The sequence below is a fragment of the Rattus norvegicus genome, chromosome 4 (genome assembly GCF_021556685.1).
Source record: "Rattus norvegicus strain SHRSP/BbbUtx chromosome 4, alternate assembly SHRSP_T2T, whole genome shotgun sequence".
NCBI lineage: Eukaryota > Metazoa > Chordata > Mammalia > Rodentia > Muridae > Rattus > Rattus norvegicus.
In genome coordinates this window covers 151,403,110-151,428,438 of record NC_141537.1, presented here as the reverse complement: position 1 = coordinate 151,428,438, position 25,329 = coordinate 151,403,110, and the positions used below count along the sequence as shown (strand labels likewise).

General features: G+C 39.6%; 1 protein-coding gene across 40 annotated transcripts in view; it reads right to left on the bottom strand.

The window, feature by feature from the left end:
• Positions 1-14,197: 14,197 nt before the first annotated feature.
• Zfand4 (zinc finger AN1-type containing 4) overlaps positions 14,198-25,329 on the bottom strand; it is a 72,612-nt gene continuing 61,480 nt past the window's right edge. For 31 of the 40 annotated variants that reach the window (XR_015685330.1, XR_015685337.1, XR_015685328.1 and 28 more), the window contains 2 exons: positions 16,158-16,275; positions 14,203-15,145 (listed from right to left, as the gene is read on the bottom strand). Coding sequence is in view for 26 of the 40 variants with exons in the window: in XM_087656229.1 (XP_087512355.1) it covers positions 15,010-15,145; positions 16,158-16,275 (254 nt within the window). In the remaining 14 variants the exon portion in view is untranslated. Of the gene's footprint in view, positions 15,146-15,708; positions 16,276-25,329 lie in introns of those variants that run through there. The other 9 variants (XM_087656236.1, XM_087656233.1, XM_087656255.1 and 6 more) reach the window with 3 other exon arrangements.

Here is a 25,329-nt window from a genome sequence, read left to right as displayed (position 1 = left end):
AGACATAATCTGATGGCGAGAGGCAAGCGCAGGAACCCAAGCAACAGAAACCAAGACTACATGGCACCATCGGAGCCCAATTCTCCCATCAAAACAAACATGGAATTTCCAAACACACCAGAAAAGCAAGATCTGGTTTCAAAATCATATTTGATCATGATGCTGGAGGACTTCAAGAAAGACATGAAGAACTCCCTTAGAGAACAAGTAGAAGCCTACAGAGAGGAATCGCAAAAATAACTGAAAGAATTCCAGGAAAAAACAATCAAACAGTTGAAGGAATTAAAAATGGAAATAGAAGCAATCAAGAAAGAACACATGGAAACAACCCTGGATATAGAAAACCAAAAGAAGAGACAAGGAGCTGTAGATACAAGCTTCACCAACAGAATACAAGAGATGGAAGAGAGAATCTCAGGAGCAGAAGATTCCATAGAAATCATTGACTCAACTGTCAAAGATAATGTAAAGCGGAAAAAGCTACTGGTCCAAAACATACAGGAAATCCAGGACTCAATGAGAAGATCAAACCTAAGGATAATAGGTATAGAAGAGAGTGAAGACTCCCAGCTCAAAGGACCAGTAAATATCTTCAACAAAATCATAGAAGAAAACTTCCCTAACCTAAAAAAAAGAGATACCCATAGACATACAAGAAGCCTACAGAACTCCAAATAGACTGGACCAGAAAAGAAACACCTCCAGTCACATAATTGTTAAAACACCAAACGCACAAAATAAAGAAAGAATATTAAAAGCAGTAAGGGAAAAAGGTCAAGTAACATATAAAGGCAGACCTATCAGAATCACACCAGACTTCTCGCCAGAAACTATGAAGGCCAGAAGATCCTGGACTGATGTCATACAGACCCTAAGAGAACACAAATGCCAGCCCAGGTTACTGTATCCTGCAAAACTCTCAATTAACATAGATGGAGAAACCAAGATATTCCATGACAAAACCAAATTTACACAGTATCTTTCTACAAATCCAGCACTACAAAGGATAATAAATGGTAAAGCCCAACATAAGGAGGCAAGCTATACCCTAGAAGAAGCAAGAAACTAATCGTCTTGGCAACAAAACAAAGAGAATGAAAGCACACAAAAATAACCTCACATCCAAATATGAATATAACGGGAAGCAATAATCACTATTCCTTAATATCTCTCAACATCAATGGCCTCAACTCCCCAATAAAAAGAAATAGATTAACAAACTGGATACGCAACGAGGACCCTGCATTCTGCTGCCTACAGGAAACACACCTCAGAGACAAAGACAGACACTACCTCAGAGTGAAAGGCTGGAAAACAACTTTCCAAGCAAATGGTCAGAAGAAGCAAGCTGGAGTAGCCATTCTAATATCAAATAAAATCAATTTTCAACTAAAAGTCATCAAAAAAGATAAGGAAGGACACTTCATATTCATCAAAGGAAAAATCCACCAAGATGAACTCTCAATCCTAAATATCTATGCCCCAAATACAAGGGCACCTACATATGTAAAAGAAACCTTACTAAAGCTCAAAACACACATTGCACCTCACACAATAATAGTGGGAGATTTCAACACCCCACTCTCATCAATGGACAGATCATGGAAACAGAAATTAAACAGAGATGTAGACAGACTAAGAGAAGTCATGAGCCAAATGGACTTAACGGATATTTATAGAACATTCTATCCTAAAGCAAAAGGATATACCTTCTTCTCAGCTCCTCATGGTACTTTCTCCAAAATTGACCATATAATTGGTCAAAGAATGGGCCTCAACAGGTACAGAAAGATAGAAATAATCCCATGCGTGCTATCAGACCACCACGGCCTAAAACTGGTCTTCAATAACAATAAGGGAAGAATGCCCACATATACGTGGAAATTGAACAATGCTCTACTCAATGATAACCTGGTCAAGGAAGAAATGAAGAAAGAAATTAAAAACTTTTTAGAATTTAATGAAAATGAAGGTACAACATACCCAAACTTATGGGACACAATGAAAGCTGTGCTAAGAGGAAAACTCATAGCGCTGAGTGCCTGCAGAAAGAAACAGGAAAGAGCATATGTCAGCAGCTTGACAGCACACCTAAAAGCTCTAGAACAAAAAGAAGCAAATACACCCAGGAGGAGTAGAAGGCAGGAAATAATGAAACTCAGAGCTGAAATCAACCAAGTAGAAACAAAAAGGACCATAGAAAGAATCAACAGAACCAAAAGTTGGTTCTTTGAGAAAATCAACAAGATAGATAAACCCTTAGCCAGACTAACGAGAGGACACAGAGAGTGCGTCCAAATTAACAAAATCAGAAATGAAAAGGGAGACAACTACAGATTCAGAGGAAATTCAAAAAATCATCAGATCTTACTATAAAAACCTATATTCAACAAAACTTGAAAATCTTCAGGAAATGGACAATTTCCTAGACAGATACCAGGTATCGAAGTTAAATCAGGAACAGATAAACCAGTTAAACAACCCCATAACTCCTAAGGAAATAGAAGCAGTCATTAAAGGTCTCCCAACCAAAAAGAGCCCAGGTCCAGACGGGTTTAGTGCAGAATTCTATCAGACCTTCATAGAAGACCTCATACCAATATTATCCAAACTATTCCACAAAATTGAAGCAGATGGATCACTACCGAATTCCTTCTACGAAGCCACAATTACTCTTATACCTAAACCACACAAAGACACAACAAAGAAAGAGAACTTCAGACCAATTTCCCTTATGAATATCGACGCAAAAATACTCAATAAAATTCTGGCAAACCGAATTCAAGAGCACATCAAAACAATCATCCACCATGATCAAGTAGGCTTCATCCCAGGCATGCAGGGATGGTTTAACATACGGAAAACCATCAACGTGATCCATTATATAAACAAACTGAAAGAACAGAACCACATGATCATTTCATTAGATGCTGAGAAAGCATTTGACAAAATTCAACACCCCTTCATGATAAAAGTCCTGGAAAGAATAGGAATTCAAGGCCCATACCTAAACATAGTAAAAGCCATATACAGCAAACCAGTTGCTAACATTAAACTAAATGGAGAGAAACTTGAAGCAATCCCACTAAAATCAGGGACTAGACAAGGCTGCCCACTCTCTCCCTACTTATTCAATATAGTTCTTGAAGTTCTAGCCAGAGCAATCAGACAACAAAAGGAGATCAAGGGGATACAGATCGGAAAAGAGGTCAAAATATCACTATTTGCAGATGATATGATAGTATATTTAAGTGATCCCAAAAGTTCCACCAGAGAACTACTAAAGCTGATAAACAACTTCAGCAAAGTGGCTGGGTATAAAATTAACTCAAATAAATCAGTTGCCTTCCTCTATACAAAAGAGAAACAAGCCGAGAAAGAAATTAGGGAAACGACACCCTTCATAATAGACCCAAATAATATAAAGTACCTCGGTGTGACTTTAACCAAGCAAGTAAAAGATCTGTACAATAAGAACTTCAAGACACTGAGGAAAGAAATTGAAGAAGACCTCAGAAGATGGAAAGATCTCCCATGCTCATGGATTGGCAGGATTAATATAGTAAAAATGGCCATTTTACCAAAAGCGATCTACAGATTCAATGCAATCCCCATCAAAATACCAATCCAATTCTTCAAAGAGTTAGACAGAACAACTTGCAAATTCATCTGGAATAACAAAAAACCCAGGATAGCTAAAGCTATCCTCAACAATAAAAGGACTTCAGGGGGAATCACTATCCCTGAACTCAAGCAGTATTACAGAGCAATAGTGATAAAAACTGCATGGTATTGGTACAGAGACAGACAGATAGACCAATGGAATAGAATTGAAGACCCAGAAATGAACCCACACACCTATGGTCACTTGATTTTTGACAAAGGAGCCAAAACCATCCAATGGAAAAAAGATAGCATTTTCAGCAAATGGTGCTGGTTCAACTGGAGGGCAACATGTAGAAGAATGCAGATCGATCCATCCTTATCACCCTGTACAAAGCTTAAGTCCAAGTGGATCAAGGACCTCCACATCAAACCAGACACACTCAAACTAATAGAAGAAAAACTAGGGAAGCATCTGGAACACATGGGCACTGGAAAAAATTTCCTGAACAAAACACCAATGGCTTATGCTCTAAGATCAATAATCGACAAATGGGATCTCATAAAACTGCAAAGCTTCTGTAAGGCAAAGGACACGGTGGTTAGGACAAAACGGCAACCAACAGATTGGGAAAAGATCTTTACCAATCCTACAACAGATAGAGGCCTTATATCCAAAATATACAAAGAACTCAAGAAGTTAGACCGCAGGGAGACAAATAACCCTATTAAAAAATGGGGTTCAGAGCTAAACAAAGAATTCACAGCTGAGGAATGCCGAATGGCTGAGAAACACCTAAAGAAATGTTCAACATCTTTAGTCATAAGGGAAATGCAAATCAAAACAACCCTGAGATTTCACCTCACACCAGTGAGAATGGCTAAGATCAAAGACTCAGGTGACAGCAGATGCTGGCGAGGATGTGGAGAAAGAGGAACACTCCTCCATTGTTGGTGGGGTTGCAGACTGGTAAAACCATTCTGGAAATCAGTCTGGAGGTTCCTCAGAAAATTGAACATTGAACTGCCTGAGGATCCAGCTATACCTCTCTTGGGCATATACCCAAAAGATGCCTCAACATATAAAAGAGACACGTGCTCCACTATGTTCATCGCAGCCTTATTTATAATAGCCAGAAACTGGAAAGAACCCAGATGCCCTTCAACAGAGGAATGGATACAGAAAATGTGGTACATCTACACAATGGAATATTACTCAGCTATCAAAAACAACGAGTTTATGAAATTCGTAGGCAAATGGTTGGAACTGGAAAATATCATCCTGAGTGAGCTAACCCAGTCACAGAAAGACATACATGGTATGCACTCATTGATAAGTGGCTATTAGCCCAAATGCTTGAATTACCCTAGATCCCTAGAACAAACGAAACTCAAGACGGATGATCAAAATGTGAATGCTTCACTCCTTCTTTAAATGAGGAAAAAGAATACCCTTGGCAGGGAAGGGAGAGGCAAAGATTAAAACAGAGACTGAAGGAACACCCATTCAGAGCCTGCCCCACATGTGGCCCATACATATACTGCCACCCAATTAGGCAAGATGGATGAAGCAAAGAAGTGCAGACCGACAGAAGCCGGATGTAGATCGCTCCTGAGAGACACAGCCAGAATACAGCAAATACAGAGGCGAATGCCAGCAGCAAACCACTGAACTGAGAACGGGACCCCTGTTGAAGGAATCAGAGAAAGAACTGGAAGAGCCTGAAGGGGCTCGAGACCCCTTATGAACAATAATGCCAAGCAACCAGAGCTTCCAGGGACTAAGCCACTACCTAAAGACTATACATGGACTGACCCTGGACTCTGACCTCATAGGTAGCAATGAATATCCTAGAAAGATCACCAGTGGAAGGGGAAGCCCTGGGTCCTGCTCAGACTGAACCCCCAGTGAACTAGACTGTGGGGGGGAGGGCGGCAATGGGGGGAGGGTTGGGAGGGGAACACCCATAAGGAAGGGGAGGGGGGGAGGGGGATGTTTGCCCGGAAACCGGGAAAGGGAATAACACTCGAAATGTATATAAGAAATACTCAAGTTAATAAAAAAAAAAGAAAATGGATCAAAGTTCTGAATATGTATTTCATCTAAGAAAATACATAGATAAAAATAAATGCATAAAAATAAAAAAATGTGACAAAATATACTGCTAGTGTCTATGATCATAATAGCATTAAACACAATGGATCTGAAGTGTGAGGCATAACAAATGGGGAGGTGAAAGGCTAAATCTTAATTATGCTGTGGGAAAGCAGCCCTTGAATCCACATGTACTGATTTTAAGTCTTAGACAGCGCATGTGAAAACATGCGCAGCACCTGGGAAAGGTTCCTTGTGGCTCATTGCTCTGGAGTCTAATCCTAGATGAAAGGACGTTTTAACTCCTTGTTTTCTGTTGTTTATGAAGCTAACTGCTTTGAACTTACCAGAAGACTCATTCTTATAGAATGAGGTGTTTGGACAGTTTTAGAATGAAAAAAAAAGTGGGCATGGAGACACCACCCTCTGACCCCACCTATGCCAAAGGCTGAGGCTGGAGACCACTGAGTTGAGTCAAGCCCTGAAGCTAGCCTGCGCAACAGAACAAGACTCTGTATCCATCTGTCCATGAATGCATCCATCCATGCATTCATGCATCCATCTACCCATCCGTCCACCCATCCATCCACCCACCCATCCACCCATCCATCTACCCATCTATCCATCCATGTTTTATATGTAATATACACATATAGATATGATCAACTAAGACCTTAAAATTGGCTGCAGTCATTGGCAGTGAGCTAGGTCAGACCTGAGGAGGTTGTTGGGTGCACGAGAATTTTTGAGTTTCTCTTTTCATTGTTTATCAAACAGAGATGATGCTGGTTGTTTGAGAAGACAGTATCATGTGAGTGACCCTTTGGCTCTCCTTCTTTGGTTGCAATCATACAATTAATCCAGGGGAGTGCTATATTCCAGCCACTGGTGAGCAGCAAGGCCCTGAGGACTTACGTATCTAGATAAGTACATTTAAGAGCTACCACAATTCATGAACATTGTGAGCTACATAAGGTATACAGCCTGAGTCCAAGCTACTTTGTTGCTGATTACTGGGTTTTATGAGTAAGAAATAAACTGTTGCATCAAACCACTGAGCTTTTAGAGATTAATTTGAAACCACAGCATAATATAGTATCTGTTATAAGTCTGAATTCTATCCTCTAAATTCATGATGTTGAAGTTCAGCCCTTAATGCCTTTTAGTAAGACTTTTAGTGTTTAACTCAATGTTTACTTGTATAGATTCAAGGTTTGACTACTTAAGAGCACACTCATGTGACTAGTGTCCTGACACATCATCATTATTAAAGTAAAAGGTCAAACCTACTCCATCTTGGGACTAGCCTCCCTCCATCATAAGAAAAATGACCCATAGCTGAACACAAGCTACATCCAAGTACCAGGAAAGGCCCCATAGCTTGTTCTTGGCCCATACCCCAGAGTTACTCTCTAGCTACTTCCTAGCAACAGTCAATCAGGATTAGTCTGGTTGTCTCAGATGTACTTTCACGCCATTTGTGATTGTTTTGCTTAAGATCACTCACCTGTCAGCTTACAATTGTCAGTTAGATGCCTGAGAGGATCAAACGCCCTCAACTGCTTGCCATTTCCTGTGAAGCTCAGGGCTGCACCCCCAACCCCTTCATTCTGCTGTGTCAGAGATAGCAGTGTTCCCCAACCTCGAGCTTAAATAAAAACCCTAGTATGATTACATCAAAGTCAGCTCCTTGGTGGTCTTTTGGGGCTCCAGAATGAGGCAGAAGACTTAAGGTGTTGTACTTATTTTTCAGTTATTTATTTATTTTTGGTTTTTCAAGACAGGGTTTCTCTGTGTACCCTTGGCTTTCCTAGAGCTTTATCTGTAGAGCAGGCTGGCCTTGAACTTCAAGTGATCAGTCTCTGCCTCCCAAGTGCTGGGATTAAAGGTGTATGCTACCACTGCCCAGCTATGGTTGGTTGGTTGGTTGGTTTTTAAATCATGCCTTTAACCACTGGCACTATAGTATCTATACGTTTCCTGATCTGGCACTATGACCAGCCTCCTCTCCAAGGTACTACTTCCCACTGGGAAATTGTTCCAGAAACCAAGATCTGGGCCTGGGGCATCCTAGCATACTACTAGAGTACCATGTCTTCTAGGCCTTCTCAAAGATACTACAAGGAGACAGTCACACAATGAAATGTTAATAAGATGAAATGGACCGAAAGTAAAAGACACATTGCTTTCAGTATTTTAAGTGGTGGCTTTTAGTTTAGGATCTCATTCTTAAAACCTAAGATGAAGGCTTCTCTTGTGGGCCTTCCATGTGGAGGCTTTCCATGGAGATCTCTGGTCTGGTTAGGTGCACGGGTTTAGGAGAAGGGGAGAGAACTTGGACAGGGAGGGGGAACAGCTTTTGTCACCTCTGCTGCTGGTGCTGCTCCACCTCCCTTTCCAGCCAGGCTGAGCCAGCAGGGGACTGACTAGCCAGCAAGGGGTGCAGGAGAGCTTCTAGCAGTGAATTCCGGAGAGCAGATCTCTTCCCAACAATATCTCTTCCAGACAAGATCTCTTCTGACAAACTCTCAGATGATGGAATAATTCTTGCACACCTTTAATCCTTTTGAATAGGATTCTTAAATACAATTTTGGGACAGGTCAGGGTCTGGCAGCAGGTACTTCCTATTGGTTTGGCCTGAGAACTTGGGAACACCTCATCTACATATTTGGAGGCGTGGTCCTGCTTCTTCATGACTGATTTGTCTTGGGCCTAAATGATCTGTGGTTATGTCATCACCTGTGGAGAAGTGGCTTGAGGTTTTGCCCTCTGTGACTGATCTGTCTTAAACCTCTCTACAGGGGGTTGTGGGGGGTTGTAGTTGTATGAGAGGCCTGATCTCTTGGGAGACTGGGATGCTCCTGCAATCCCTTTTAGGATCCCTGGGGATTCGACCTATCTGGACCAGGAATCAGGGTATCTTTCACAGCCCACCGCTCTACAGGCTATATCACAAGACCTAATCAATACTTTGGCAACAGCGAAAGAACAATGTGTCCTCAATTCACTAAGATTTACAATCCTAAATTAAATGTCTGATTATGCCTTGTTTAATCATTCAGTAACATCATGGTTAGCACACACTTATGATAAAGAGGCCTTGCTATTTTGAATGCTAACCATAGTCATGACAATTGACTATATTTGTTTATTGTGATTTAATGTCTTGAGTATTGACATCTGTCTGCTAGATTTCCTTCAAATGACAGCCTACCAATCTCAAAGCAAGATCATGTCTCCTGTACTGGCTAGGTTTGTGAGTCAACTTGAGAGAAGGTGGAGTTATCACAGACAGGAGCCTCAGTTGAGGAAATGCCTCCATGATTCAGCTGTAAGCCATTTTCTCAGTTAGTGATCAAGGGGAGAGGGCCCATTGTGGGTGGTGCCATTCCTGGGCTGATAGTCCTGGGTTCTGTAAGCAAGCTGAGCAAGCCAGGGGAAGCAAGCCAGTAACATCCCTCCATGGCCTCTGCATCAGCTCCTGCTTCCTGACCTACTTGAGTTCCAGTCCTGACTTCCTTTGGTGATGAACAGCAATGTGGGAGTATAAGCTGAATAAACCCTTTCCTCCCCTTCTTGCTTCTTGGTCATGATGTCTGTGCAGGAATAGAAACCATGACTAAGACATCCCCTTAGTCCAGACAGGCTGAGACTCTTTACTATTTGAGTAGGTGTGCTCAACATCCATATTAAGCCTAAAGGAACTATAAACGGGTGGGGTCTTCACATTCTGAGGCACTTAAGGTTCCAAAGGGAAATCAGGAAGGCTAGAAAGAAAAGGGAGTATGGTGATGGTAGAAAGGACCTCCTCACCCACGATACAGGTGAAGCTTCTTGCTTGAGATTTTCATCTCAATGGCTACTTAGGGTCTCCCTTCCTTCTCAGCTATAAATCTCCATTTTTCTAGGAGTCTCCATTTACACCAACTCAGCTCAAGAAATAGCCTTGTTTCTACAATTTTTCACAACAACCATTTTTAAAGTAGCTATCAATGTTCTCTAGAATGGTTGTTCTACAATCTGAGAAATTGAATCCAAAAATATACAGTACAGAAGTCCTAGCAACGTTACTTTCATATGCCCAAAGAGGCACATATAGACCAGCACCACCCAAGGGACAGAATGAAAAATACTAAAAGACCATGGTACTTCTAGGATATCAGAATATGGTCACTTGACTATGAAAGCCTATTTTTTAAAGAGAAGAATACTCTCCATTCCCTCTCTCCACACACACACAAGGTAGTGCATGCTCATGATCCTAGTGTTTGGAAAGCTGAAGCAGCATTGAGAATTCCAGGCCTGGGGTACATTGTGAGACTCTCCAAAAAGAGAAGAGCTGTGGTGTAGTGGAACGGTGCTAACATGCTCAAAGTTCTGGGTTCCATGCCAGCACAGAAAAAAAAAATCAAATTAAAACTGTGACTCAGGGGGCTGGGGATTTAGCTCAGTGGTAGAGCGCTTACCTAGGAAGCGCAAGGCCCTGGGTTCGGTCCCCAGCTCCGGAAAAAAAAAAAAAACTGTGACTCAGTCAGCAAGGAAGTTAATTTCACCATGTGCTCAGGGTTCAAGGCTTACTATTCTTCCATGTCCACGGTCATATATTTTCATGCCAGAGAGGCTGTCATACCATTGTCTCATGCCTCAAGACCGGGATGTACTACATTAAGGGTGATGATGTCATCTTAACAGGCCTAGAGAAGACATGTGATCACAGAGGGTATCTTTTGGACAGTAAGATCTGATGAAATTTGCCTTACTAGGCTTGGGACATACTTTAAGAACTGCCATCCCTCACTGCTTTTCCCTTTTGCAGTACTCATGTCAATTCTATGAGATAGGATTCAATCCTATGTCAATCCTATGTTGGATTTTAGAAGCATAACATTTTCTGATTTCACAGGTTTACAGCTGGAGAGGAATTTTGCTTCAGGTTGAATCAGACTCAGTCTTACACCTGATATAGATGGCATTTAAGGTAGAATGGACTATCAAGTCTTATGAAACAAATTTAAGAGTGTGGGACTGTAGGGCTGTAGGGAAAAAGGAATTTCCATTTACATTTACACATAACAATATGAATAGTGGAATATTACAGAATGAATTCATATCTCTGACCAGTCACATTGACACCTTAAGCCTCAGCATACTTTCCTTGTGATTAAGCATACTTGTGATTAAGTTAGGTCATAGAAAGGCCTAACTTTGCTTGGACTAATCTAGTATCCCCATTAGAAGAGACACTGTAGAATTTTCATTCTTGGTTCCTTTCCTGTGTGACTCCACCTCAATGTTGTAAATACACATGAAAGTTATGGGAGGATACAACAAGAACGCAGCCCACACAACTAGAAATGTTCACAAATGCACCCTGTTAGACTTACACACAGCACTTCCAGGCACCCGGACTGTCCTGACCCAACTGCCACTCAAGCTGCATAGTCTGCGGAGTTTTATTCTGACAACATGAGAGGACTACCCTGCTGACAAAAAGTGAGGGCACTGGGTTAATGTGTCATTTCACAGTCTTCACTGGTGACACTACACAAAATGACAGAGAATCTACGTGTTGATTATTGTTATATATATTGATGGTGACTGCCAGAAAAAGAGGTTAACAGAAAAAATCAAGTCTTTGATGAAATTTTGACTTTTCTAACTTTTTCTTAAAAACATATATAGCCTTTTAATTTTTAAGTATATTATATTAATATATAAATTCTAAATACATATTACTTCCACTAGAAATTGAAAACATTTAACAGTGTTAATGGGAAGTTAAAACACCTTCATCTCCTTAGTCATTCAGATATTTTGTGTCCTAGCAACTTGTAAGTTTTCACTCAGCTTTTTAAAATTCTAAATCAACTTATTTCACTTTTTATATTGAGAATAGTTTGTAGTTTTATTTTGAAACCAATTATTTTAAAATGTTTATCTATCCATAAGCATCCTAAAACCATCTCGTGTTCAGCAGTAGTACAGTGGGCACACTTTAAAGAGTACTTCTAGATACAAAATCTGATTTTCATGATGGGTTAAAACCTTTATGTCTAAGAGAAAATTTGTTTCTAGTTTAATTAAATCACTTCAGAAGTTCTAATATAAAACATATAAACATTATTTTCCAATGTCTGAATGATTAAATTGCACTAAGTATTTTTAGGTTTTGTTGTTGTTTTGTTGTTGTCATCATTATTATTCAGATTCATGGAGCCAAGTCGGCCTCTCACTGAATGTGTAAACCAAGGATGCTGGGAACTTCTGACCTTCCGGTCTCTGGGATTCCAGGGGTATAAAATGCACTGAGATTTAAAATCATTCTATAAGTTACATAGGTTGTGCAATATGGCAGTTCATTTATTAAAGGCTGTTACCCAAGGCTCTATGCAGGGCACACTCATCACTGAAAGGAAGACAGATTTGAAGTCTCTGAAATCTCAATAATGATAAAAACATTTAACTAAAGTGTTTCATTTCTAAGTGACTCAGAAACTACAAAGTAACTCGCCTGTGGGCCGGGGGTGGTCAGTGGCAGGGTCCCTGCTTAGGCTATGGTCTCATCCCCAGTGTCAGACAAAACTTGATCCAACTTTGACCAAAATCATTCATAGAACATAAAGACTTATTTCTACTAATAATTATGAGTTAGAAGTATACAAAACATATATCTAGCCTGACCTAAGTATTCATATTTATATAATAAATATGCTTTGGTTCATTTTTCAGTGCCTAAACATATGAATTTTTAATTTTTATCTCTCTTGTTTTTGTTCTGTTGTCTGGTGTTTGTTTTGTTTAGTTTTTTTGTTTTGGTTTTTGGTTTTGTTTTGTTTTGCTGTTTTCTTTTCTTTTCTTTTTTTTTCAAGACAGGGATTCTCTGGCTGTCCTGTCTCTGACCAGAGATCTGCCTGCCTCTGCCTCCCAAGTGCTGGATTAGAGTAGTGTATAACCTCTGCCTGACAACTTTTTCTGTCTCCACACCATGTTTATTACTTGGTAAGAGAGGAGAGACTTCCTCACAGATACATCATTACACTTTATTTATTCCTCTTTCAGGGCCTAGGGAGATGCTTCAGTGACTGAGTACTTGTGCTGCAAGCAAGCATGAGGAACTGAGTGCAAGTGCTCAGTGCCCAGGTAGATAGTTGGGCATGGCTACAAGTGCCATAATGACAACACTGACAGGGTTACCACGGTTACCAGGAGCAGGGACAGGCAGGTCCCTGGAACTGGTTAGTCAGTAAGCCAACATGGCAAAACCCTGTCTCAAGGCAATACAGTGAAGAGTGATAAAGACACCTAATCACTCAGGAATGATTAGGCAGATCTCCGGCTTTCTCAGCGGCCCCAGTGAAAAAACAAAAGGGCGACTACTTCTGTGTCTTTGCCCAGAAGTAGACTTGGCAAGGCCCAGTCTCGTGCTGGTGGCCAGGGCCTCAGAGGAGTTAAGGTTTTGGTTCCTAGAAACTTTGCTTTTCCCTAAAGAGGTTGGAGAAATCAGTCCTAAGGCTACTATGTGCTCTGTGGTGATGAACTTGAAATAGCCTGTGTTCCCTTTTGTACATTGCTGGACTGGCTTCATGCTAACTTCACCCCATTATTCCATAGTTTCTCTTAGCTCTGCTCCATTTCTCCTGTGGAAATAGAATATAAGATATTGTACTTCTTAATAATAAGCTTGCTTGCCATAAGATCTCCAGACCCCACTTTTCCTATCTTCTTCATCTTCTCATCTCCTACCTGTCTCACTTAGGACGATGTGACTGAACAATGACCTACTGATGCAGGTCACTTGACGCCGTGCTCTGGCCCCATGTGTCCTTCGAATGCACTCATGCACTCACGTATATGCGCCACACAAACAAAGCATGCCTTAGCAGAGTGTTAACATGAGCTATAATCCTAGCACAAGAGAGAGTGAGGTTTAAAAGCTGCTGCAAATTCAAAGGCTTGCCTGGGCTACACAGTAAGTCAAAGGTAGCATGAACTACAGTTTGAGATCCTATCTCAACAAAACAAAACAAACAAAAGCATACCCTCCACCTTTAATTTAGAAGCTCCTTCCTCTACTGCACTTTTGATTGGTTTTTTTTACCATTCTCTTTAACAAATATACTTTACTATTATAGGTCTGATGGCATCTCTGTCCATCAACATTCAAACTCTAATAAGAAATGAGAGAAGAGTATCAGGAGTTCTCCAGGCAACCCTCAGTGGAGTAAGTGGTCTATGAAGCACCAAAAAGACCTTTGGGAGGCCCTGTGGGAGGCCAGGGTGCAGCCGCCAGCTCTGCCACCCAACAGCTGCTGCCTCACATTCAATATTAGCTTCAGTGACCCTGCAAAGTCCTGATAGAAAATTCAGTATACTTTAGAACAGAGTCCTTAGATTTAAAATGATATTTTATACTGCCAGTCATTCCCCAAGTATAATAAATCACTTATTTATCTAAGTACTTTATAAAAGAAAATGTACTGTAAATAATCAAATAAAGTCATAGTGAAGTTGAATATTTATTTGAATTTCCCCTGTAAAAGCACTCAATATGTAAGAAAAATAAACCAAGTTTGTGAGACTTTTAAAAATATCTATAGCCATTTTTGAAAAGTTGAAAAGTTGGTTTCTGTTTTCAATGGCAACAAGGAAGACAATGTTATTTTAAAACTACCATTTAAAAAGTAGTATTTTTAAAAATGTATACTATATTAACATGATGTGTTCTACAGAATGGATACATATATGAATGCCAATCTGAATATAGAAGAAATATATGTGTTAAAAATCACACTGGAAAAACAAATGTTCTTTTAAAAAGAACGTGCTAGTAAACCTCATAAACTTTCATGTGCAGGATTTAAAAAAAAATCCCATTTATCCCATCCCCACAAGAAAAGGAAGAAAAAAGGGCAAAATGTGCTCAGTTTGAACAGAGCCATTACGAAGCCACCCATTGCTGTACAAGACGGAAGCCTAGTTATGCGGCCAATAGTAACTTCCTAAAGTGCATCTTTGAAGATCTGTCTAATAAATAATTCCAATCTCAAATAGAAAATACTTAACACAGACATGCAATAACAAAACTAAATCATTATAGTGTAAAGTTTTTAAAACTACTTTTAAAACTTTTGATTCACCAAAGAATAAAGACATCAATACAGTAGGCATTTTCAGTCTCCAACAGTGCACACTGTGTGCGCTTGTTATTTGGCAAATCTTTTGGAGTCGAACAAAAATAATGCAGTCTAAACAATATTTCTCTGTCAATATAATCGATTCCTCAGGCAAAGCAGTAAAGCGCAGAGAAGAATTAGATTTTGGGAAGTTTTGGTGCGTTGACCACAGGGTTTGCCTCCTGCAAGTATCTCCTCCCTGTACTTTTGTAGTCATAAGTGCAGCCATGAGCTTCTGCATAGCGATGAGATGCACAGAAGTTGTTTCCACATCTAAAGCACAAAAAAACTGTATGTGAATAGTCACATTTCCATGGAGGGCTCATCTCTTTAGCTTGACTTCAGGGAGTCCAACAAAGCCCTCAGGATCTCCTTAGCAATTTCAGTACCAACAGTTCCCTTCCAATACATCAGTATAAAGCCCCCCAAAGAATAAGGTTATTCGTTAATGATAGCTATATATTTTGTTGGAGTAAAAAACTGAAAAGCCGGTAAGCATATCTCTTACATTAGAAACTATGAATCCTAAGAAATTAGGCCTTGTGAGAAAATTAGAGGATACAGAAGTTAGCTGTGTAAGGCTGGACATGGTGGCTTGCGCCTTTAATCCCAGCAGGAGGTGGAGGCAGAACTTTGTGAACTCGAGGCAAGTCTGGTGTGCATAGCAGGATCCAGGCCAGCCACAGCAAATCAAGAGCTTCTGTATCAAGATTAAAAAAAACAACAAAAACAAAAAAGACCAAACAAAACCCCTACAAACCAACCAAAATCCATGCCATGAGAGGACTTAAAACACATGACCAGCAACAAAATAAATTATTGTTATGTGAACAGAATAAAGCCACAATTCTTTTTAATGTTTGTCCTCACACAATTGGAAGATATCAATCAATGTTAATGAAAGACATACTTACAAAAAGAAAAATATTTTAAAATATATATCCATATGTTTTGAAATAACTGTACCAATGTTAAGATAAAAATAAGTTAATTGCCAATTGGGTTCAGTTATGCTCAGTTTACAAAAGAAGGAGAGGACTCATCCAAGCAACATTAAAACAAATCAATTGACCTAAATGTTCTAGTTCAAGGACTGTGCAGTGTCTACTGAAGCTCTTTGGAAAGTGATCTATCTCTCTCTAGCCAATTAGGAATTCATTTGAGGGCTGCTGTGAGAACATCATCTGGATGTTATAAATAGCCATTTAAACTTGTTTTATTCTGCATTATACCATGCTGAGTCCCCACAGAGAAAGCCTCTCAGCTTCTCCAGCTGACCACCTGCCTGCATTCAAAGCTAGTGGCCAGTCCTGTTTTCTTTCCACAAAGAAAACAATGTTTCGTTACTTTCTTCTTTGTTTGAAGAGGGGCTTTCACAGGTGGAAGGTGGTGAGTACTTTCTCCTGTTTAGAGAAAGAATACCTAATTAGTTCAAACATAAAATTGTACTTTTGAAAGCTACTAAGTATAACATTGTCTGAGTATCAATCTATGCAAATTTAATTTGTAATATTTTATATCTAAAATTTCATTTATGAAATGAAGTGACAGTAAATGTTTTTGTGTGTTATGTTTCTACTAACTAAAGCTTGGGTTTTAAAACAGAATTGTACACTTCTTGTTCAAACCAATACCATTCTGATTACACCTAAGTATAGTTGACTTAAATACAGCCCGGCAAACATTAAAGAGAATAATGAAAAATCCTCTGTGATGAACCCTTCTTGAAATAATCATCCTGTTTGTAAATATGAAGAAGCACAAGAATATCATGAAACTGATCTTTTATACAACAGAGAGTAAATTTCACAACAAATAAACAAGCCATTTATTTTTCCAAAACTTTGATTACTTTTAAAATAACAGAATAAAGGTCTTAGCATGTAAAGACAACATGAACAGTAACTACGACCTAGGTGGTAGAAAAAAACTAATCCACAGCTCTTTGACTTCTACCAATGGCATATGCCTACCCCTATTCCTCAAAGTCAAAAAAAGGCGAAGATGGCCTAGTCCCATTCTTCATGGAAAAGTTCCCTGTTGAGAGGGAAGATGGAGGTCAGAGGGGAAAGATATGATTGCATTTCATTGTATCCATGTATGAAAATCTCAAAAATAAAGAAAAAATTCTTTAAAAGTGATACTAAAACATTGTTTATAAGTGCTTTAAATGTAAGTTCCATTTACATGTTAGAAAGCCTCTGAACATTTTATTTTGTTGTTGTTGTTGTATTTGCTTGTTTGTTTTTGAGACAGTGTTTCTCTACATAGTCATGGCCATTTTGGAACTCACTATGTAGACCAGGCTGGCCTAAAACTTAGGGATCTACCTGCCTCTGCTTCTCAAGTGCTAGGATTGAAGGTGTGTGCCACCATGCACCTCTGAACATTTTAAATGTGTTATAACTATATAAACTATATTATCAATAGTGAGTGAATATATTTAGCTTAATTCCATAGTACTAGCTTTCCAAATATATTTACTAAATTCTATACCATTGTAACAATTGGACATTTTGGCTTAAAAGCGGGAGCATATCTGTTATAATGAAAGAGGCAAATCATTAGCTGACGAGTTATAAAGTTTTAAAATGCACCAAAATATCCATCAACATTAGGTCTTAAGCAGAGTGGCTCAGAGCTGCCATTCATAGTTGTTAAATGAAGAAACACAAGTGCACAGAGATGTCTGGTACTATTCAAAGGCCAAGAAGACATCAGGAGCAACCACAAGGACCAGGCAGGGCACCGTCCATGGTGCCATTCTACATCACTGACAAGGGTGTGGGGGGTTAATATTGATTTCGTTTTGTGAGACCATCTATGAGTTCATAGTTTGGATTTTAAATTAGTGGATGTTTTGCCTTTCCTTTTCTAAAATCACAGACCGGGTGGCCGTAAGCCTAGCAAAATAAACCTGTTTTATTACCTGCCTAAGAGACACTCCTAGGTTTTACACAAAACTAGAAACAAAATTAAGTCAACCAACTGAATGACCCATGATATAGTTAATGAAGGCTGTTCCCGCAAATGCCTTTGTAAACACCAAAACCATTTCCACTACACTAATAAAATAATCTCTACTTCTTAAAAAGTGAGGGAATTGCTTAGTGGAAGAGCACATGCTAAGCCTTCTTATGACCCCCATATTCAATCTCCAGCTCTCACCTCAGAGGAAGAGGCGCTTATGCAGGGCATGGTGAGGTATGCAGAATGGCTATGGGAGCTGACTGACTAAAGAATGGCTCTCGGGGCTGGGGATTTAGCTCAGTGGTAGAGCGCTTACCTAGGAAGCGCAAGGCCCTGGGTTCGGTCCCCAGCTCCGAAAAAAAGAACCAAAAAAAAAAAAAAAAAAAAGAATGGCTCTCAATCTCAGGCTAGTGTACCCTTTCTGACTGACTGTTGATGTGACTTGGCTCAGCACGGTCACATGTTCATCCTTTTCTCTCTTATGGAATGCTTAGCTCAGGATTTTCCAGCTTTGTTCACTCAAGTGCTTCTGTGAATGTTCACAGACAAAACACAAATAGGAGACCCAAAAACAGAGTGGCAGTTATCGTCTGTGAGAAGTCTCTCTGGATGCTTCTAGCCATTGAGTGACAAACCATCATTAGTCATCTGTCATCTGTTTCATGCTAGGAGCGTTTAGTTGGTATCGAAAGCTAACTTTCCAGAGTCATTTCCTGAGCATTTAACACTTTAGCATTGCCCTGGATAAAAAAGCATCCATAATTCCCTCTTCTAGTAAAATGCTACTTGCCCTGTAAGATAGTATCTACTATGTACCCTTCTCTAGATTTTCTCATCCATGTATCAAACACTCCAGTGCTGAGTTACCTTTCCCAACAGGATAAAAGGGATTTGGGATACCTAACTCCTTTCATGTTTCCCAGCTAATATTTACCCTAATGCAGTAATCACTCAGCCAATGATAAATTAATGTTCCAAATGCAAGCTACATTGTCAGCTGTCTGAATCTGATGGCTAGAGCTAAAACAGTGGAGAAATCCCTAAGGGATGCCTGATAGTGAAGAGAACAAGAGAAAGAACTTATAATTTACTTTAAAGATATAAAGATCCCTCTAGGTACCCAGGATGACAGCATTATTATTCTGGGAGGAAGCAGCAGCAGGTGGCATAGGCTCTACCTGGAGGAATCATGAGTTGTTGGCAGCTCTGGATGCCGTAAACACAAATTAGATCAATTACAAAAATGTTATATGCAGACAGAAAGGATTGTTTCAAACAGTACAGAAGAAACAAATTTTTAATAAAGGGGTTGGGATACAGCTTGGTGGTAAAATATTTGCATGGAATGCTCAAGTCCTTGACTTTGATCCCACCCACCACAAAACAAACAAAGCCCTAGCCAAAAGCAAAACAAAGAAAATAAAACAAAAAAAATCTATAATAACATACTGCTCGATAATTAAAGAACAGAAGAGAGACCTGGAATATATAATATGGTGGTGAACCATGTGCTTAGTAGGAACAAGGCCCTGAGTTTGGTATCAGCATCATGCAAGGAACAAAAGGGTGTTGGGGGCAGGGATAATGAAAGACCAAAATCATGTAAGAGTCCTACAGCCGCCCGCTGGGTCTGAGCATAGCAGCAGCAGTGTCTGTGGAGCAGCAAGGGGATGGAAGGAGGCAACGGTGCTGGGAGCATTGGCAAGTAGGCAGGCATGACAGCAGCCCAACTCCAGAGACTGCAGATGCAGGCAGGACAGATCTGAGTAAGTATTGATGGAAAATAGCACTTCCAACATAAAAAGAGGATACATGGTAGTAACCACAACAGAGTCAAACTGTCATGAACATGTAGACCAATGGACTAGAATAGCATATCTCAGAAATGCAGTTTTACATCATATACAGTCAAACAATTTTCAAGAGGACTGCCAAGACCATTCAATAAGGAACATATGGAGGTTACAACAACTGCAAAAAGTAAGTTGTTACTCAGAATAAGTCTGTCCACAGGCCAGTCACCCAGCTCTGCTTGCATCATGTGCTATCCTAGAGCCCTGAACACCAGGTATTAACCCCAATGAGTCAAAATCTCCTGCCAGTCATCCCACCCATCAGGCCACCCTGGAACCTCACAGTATCCTGCATTCTAATCAGTTAGGAAATCAAGAGGGTTATAATTAAATATCAGAATGAAGACTGTGAAAACAAACCTGGCTGAGATAATAAAGATGACCTAAGACATGGAAATATAAAAAATAATTCAAGACATGAAAATATAAAAATAATTCAAGGCATCACATAATAGTCAAAACACCAAACACACAAAACAAAGAAAGAATATGAAAATCAGTAAGGGAAAAGGGTCCAGTAACATATGAAGACAGACCTATCAGAATTACACAAGATTTCTCACCAGAGACTGAAAAATCCAGAAGATCCTGGGCAGATGTCACACAGACCCTAAGAGAACACAAATGCCAGCCAGAGTTACTGTATCCAGCAAAACTCTCAATTAACATAAATGGAAAAAAACAAGATATTCCATGACAAAACCAAATTTACACAATATCTTTCTACAAATCCAGTCCTACAAAGGATAACAAATGGAAAACTCCAACACAAAGAGGGAAAGTACAGCCTAGAAAAGCAAGAAAGTAATCTTCTTGCAACAAACCCAAAAGAAAAGAGACACAAACATAATTCCACCTCTAACAACAAAAATAACAATAAACAACAAAGAGGACCCAGAATTTTGCTGCATACAGGAAACACACCTCAGTTACAAAGACAGACACTACCTCAGAGAAAGGGTGGGAAACAATTTTCCAAGCAAATGATCCCAAAAACCAACCTGGAGTAACCATTCTAATATTGAATAAAATTGACTTTCAATCAAAAGTTATCAAAAAAATAAGGAAGGACACATCATATTCATCAAAGGAAAAATCCAACAAGATGAACTCTCAATACTGAATATCTATGATCCAAATGTGAGGGCACCTACATACATAAAAGAAACCGTACTAAAGCTCAAAGCAAACATTGCACCTCACACAATAATAGTAGGAGATTTCGACACCCCACTCTCATCAATGGACAGATCATGGAAACAGAAACTAAACAGAGAAACTAACAAAAGTTATGAACCAAATGGATTTAACGAATATTTATAGAATGTTTCATTCTAAAACAAAACAATATGCCCTATTGTCATCACCTCATGGTACTGTCTCTAAAATTGACCAGGCCTAAACAGATACAAAAAGATTGGAATAATCCCATGCATCCTATCAAATCACCACGGACTAAGGCTGGTCTTCAATAATAACAATAATGACAGAAAGGTCACAAATACACGGAGGTTGAACAATGCTCTACTCGATGATAACTTGGTCGTGGAAGAAATAAAGAAATTTAAGATTTTTTAGAATTTAATGAAAATGAAGGCACAACATATCAAACTTATGGGACACAATGACAGCAGTGCTAAGAGGAAAACTCATAGCTCTGAGTGACTCCAAAAAATAAACAGGAGAGAGCATATGTCAGCAGCTTGACAGCACACCTAAAAGTTCCAGAACAAAAAGAAGCAAATACACCCAAGAGGAAGAGAAGGCAAGAAATAAGCAAACTCAGGGCTGAAATCAACTAAGTAGAAACGAAAAGGACTATACAAAGAATCTACAAAACAAGGAGCTGGTTCTTTGAGAAACTCAACAAGATAGATAAAACCTTAGACTAAACAAAGGGCACAGAAAGTGTATCCAAATTAACAAAATCAGAAATGAAAAGGGAAACATAAAAACAGAATCTGAAGAAATTAAAAAAATCATCAGATCCTTGTACAAAAGCCTATATTCAAAAAAACTGGAAAATCTGGAGGAAATGAACAATTTTCTAGACAGATTCCAGGTAAATCAGGATCAGATAAACAATCTAAACAGCCCCATAACTCCTAAAGCAATAGAAACAGTTGTTAAAAGTCTCCCGACCAAAAAAGCCCAGGACCAGATGGGTTTAGTGCAGAATTCTATCAGACCTTCATAGAAGACCTCATACCAATACTGTCCAAACTATTGCACAAAATAGAAACAGTTGGGGATTTAGCTCAGTGGTAGAGCGCTTGCCTAGGAAGCGCAAGGCCCTGGGTTCTGTCCCCAGTTCCGAAAAAAAAAAAAAAAAAAAAAAAAAAAAAAAGAACCAAAAAAGAAAAAAAATAGAAACAGAAGAAGCACTAACCAATTCCTTCTATGAAGCCATGATTACTCTTATAACTAAATCACACAAAGACCCTACAAAGAAAGTGAACTTCAGACCAATTTCCCTTATGAATATCAATGCAAAAATACTGAATAAAATTCTTGCAAACCAAATCCAAGAACACAACAAAATGACCATCCATCATGATCACTTAGGCTTCATCCCAGGGATGCAGGGATGGTTCAATCTATGGAAATCCATCAATGTAATCCACTCTGTAAACAAACTCACAGAAAAAACCCACATAATCATCTCATTAGATGCTGAGAAAGCATTTGACAAAATTGAACATCCCTTCATGTTAAAAGTATTAGAAAGATCACGAATTCAAGGCATATACCTAAACACAGTAAAAGCCATATACAGCAAACCAGTAGCCAACATCAAACTAGATGGAGAGAAACTTGAAGCAATTCCACTAAAATCGGGGACTAGACAAGGCTGCACACTCTCTCCCTACTTATTCAATATAGTACTCAAAGTTGTAGCCGGAGCAATCAGACAACAAAAGGAGGTCAAAGGGATAGAAATTGGGAAAGAAGAAGTAAAAATTATCACTATTTGCAGATGATATGATAATATACTTAAGTGACCCCAAAAGTTCCACCAGAAAACTACTAGCCTGATAAACAACTTCAGCAAAGTGTCAGGGTATAAAATTAACTCAAGGGGCTCGAGACCCCATATGAATAACAATGCCAAGCAACCAGAGCTTCCAGGGACTAAGCCACTACCCAAAGACTATACATGGACTGACCCTGGGCTCCAACCTCAGCAGCAATGAATGGCCTAGTAAGAGCACCAGTGGAAGGGGAAGCCCTTGGTCCTGCCAAGACTGAACCCGGAGTGAATGTAATTGTTGGGGGGAGGGTGGTAATGGGGGGAGGGTGGGGAGGGGGAGGGGTTAGGGGGATGTTTGCCCGGAAACCAGGAAAGGGAATAACATTCGAAATGTAAATAAGAAATACTCAAGTTAATAAAAAAAATTGGGGTTCAGAGCTAAACAAAGAATTCACAGCTGAGGAATGCTGAATGGCAGAGAAACACCTAAAGAAATGTTCAACATCTTTAGTCATAAGGGAAATGCAAATCAAAACAATCCTGAGATCCCACCTCACACCAGTCAAAATGGTTAAGATTAAAAAACTCAGGTGACAGCAGATGCTGGTGAGGATGTGGAGAAAGAGGAACACTCCTCCATTGTTGGTGGGATTGCAAACTGGTACAATCACTCTGGAAATCAGTCTGGAGGTTCCTCAGAAAATTGGACATTGTACTACCTGAGGAGGCAACCGTACCACTCCTGGGCATATACTCAAAAGATGCTCAAACATACAACAAAGACACATGCTCCACTATGTTCATAGCAGCCTTATTTATAATAGCCAGAAGCTGCAAAGAACCCAGATGCCCTTCAACAGAGGAATGGATACAGAAAATGTGGTACATCTACACAATGGAATATTACTCAGCTATCAAAAACAATGACTTCATGAAATTCATAGAGAAATGGATGGAACTAGAAAATATCATCCTGAGTGAGGTAACCCAATCACAAACAAAAAAACAAAACAAAAACAAAAAAACCACACACACATGGTATCCACTCACCGATAAGTGGATATGAGCCCAAAAGTTTGAATTACCCAAGATACAATTCACAGTCCACATGAAGCTCAAGATGAAGGACGACCAAAGTCTGGATGCTTCAGTCCTTCTTAAAAGGAGGAACAAAAATATTCACAGGAGGATATATGGAGACAAAGTTTGGAGCAGTGACTGAAGGAATGGCCATTCAGAGCCTGCCCCACCTGGGCTTCCAGCCTATATACATACAGCCACCAAAACTACACAATATTGATGAAGTCAAGAAGTGCATGCTGACAGGAGTCTGATATAGCTGTCTCCTGAGAGGCTCAGCCAGAGCGTGACAAATACAGAAACAAATGCTATCAGCAAACCATTGAACTGAGAATGGGGTCCTTGTTGGAGGAGTTAGAGAAAGGACTGAAGGAGCTTAAGGGGCTTGCAACCCCATAAGAACAACAATACCAACCAATCAGAGCTCCCAGGGACTAAACTACTACCCAAAGACTACACATGGACAGACCCATAGTTCCAGCTGCATATGTAGCAGAGGATGGCCTTATTGGGCACCAGTAGGAGAAGCCCTTGGTTCTGCCGAGGCTGAACCCCCAGTGTAGGGGAATGTCAGGGTGAGGAGGCAGGAAAGGGGCTGGTTGTGGAGGGGAACGCCCTTTAAGAAGGGGAAGGGGATGGGATAGGGGATGGACAGGAAATGGGGAAAGGGAATAACATTTGAAATGTAAATAAAAAATATCCAATAAAAAAAAAAACAGCATGCCACCCAGTTTGGAAGCAAGATTCAGAAAACTGTTAATTTTTTCATGACTTTCTTATATTGTTTTCTTTATTCTCTCTAGCCAGCTGTGCTTTTTAATGGGACAATTATCTGCAATTCTCATTTATCCCAATTATTTCTTTAAAAAGAAAACATTCTATATAATTGTCTAGTTTGTGTATTTGAGAAAAATTTATCTACAATCTTGATTTCCCCCTGCAGCACTCCCAATGCAGTGTAAATCATGTGGAATGACATTACTCATGTTATTAATAACAGTCACCTTAACAAGCAAAGATATAAAATCCTTATAGCTTTGTTTTTAGTAGAAACAACAGGAGTGCAGCACACAATATGAGAGGGAAATTTGGTGTGAATTAGGCCACAGCAGAAGCAGTTTCCAGAGGTGGGGACAGGAAAGTCACAAGTGAGAGCTGAGGTCAGTAACAGTGGGGCTCTCATACACCACACCCACTAGAAAGGAGTTTGTTAGGTCCCAGCAAGACCTCCAACTGCTGATTATGTGAAAGAAATTATGCAAAAGAAAAGCAACTACTGCCTTCACTATGGCTTTAAAGGAAACAGGATTTTCAATGAGGTGACACTGTGGTCAGTGACTTATTCAAGGGAATTTCTGAATGTATATAAACCACCTACCCTTCAGGCACAGACATTCTGGTGGATAGGAGGAGAAGGGATTTAACATGAATATTTTTTGTTTGATATTTTATTTGTTTTTAATGGAGAGGTTCTGTATTAGTTCATTTGGGCAAATATAGTCAATGGGTAAAAATAATCAGTGCCTTTTCTGTCTCCAAATCTTATTTTTTTTTTTTTTGGTTCTTTTTTTCGGAGCTGGGGA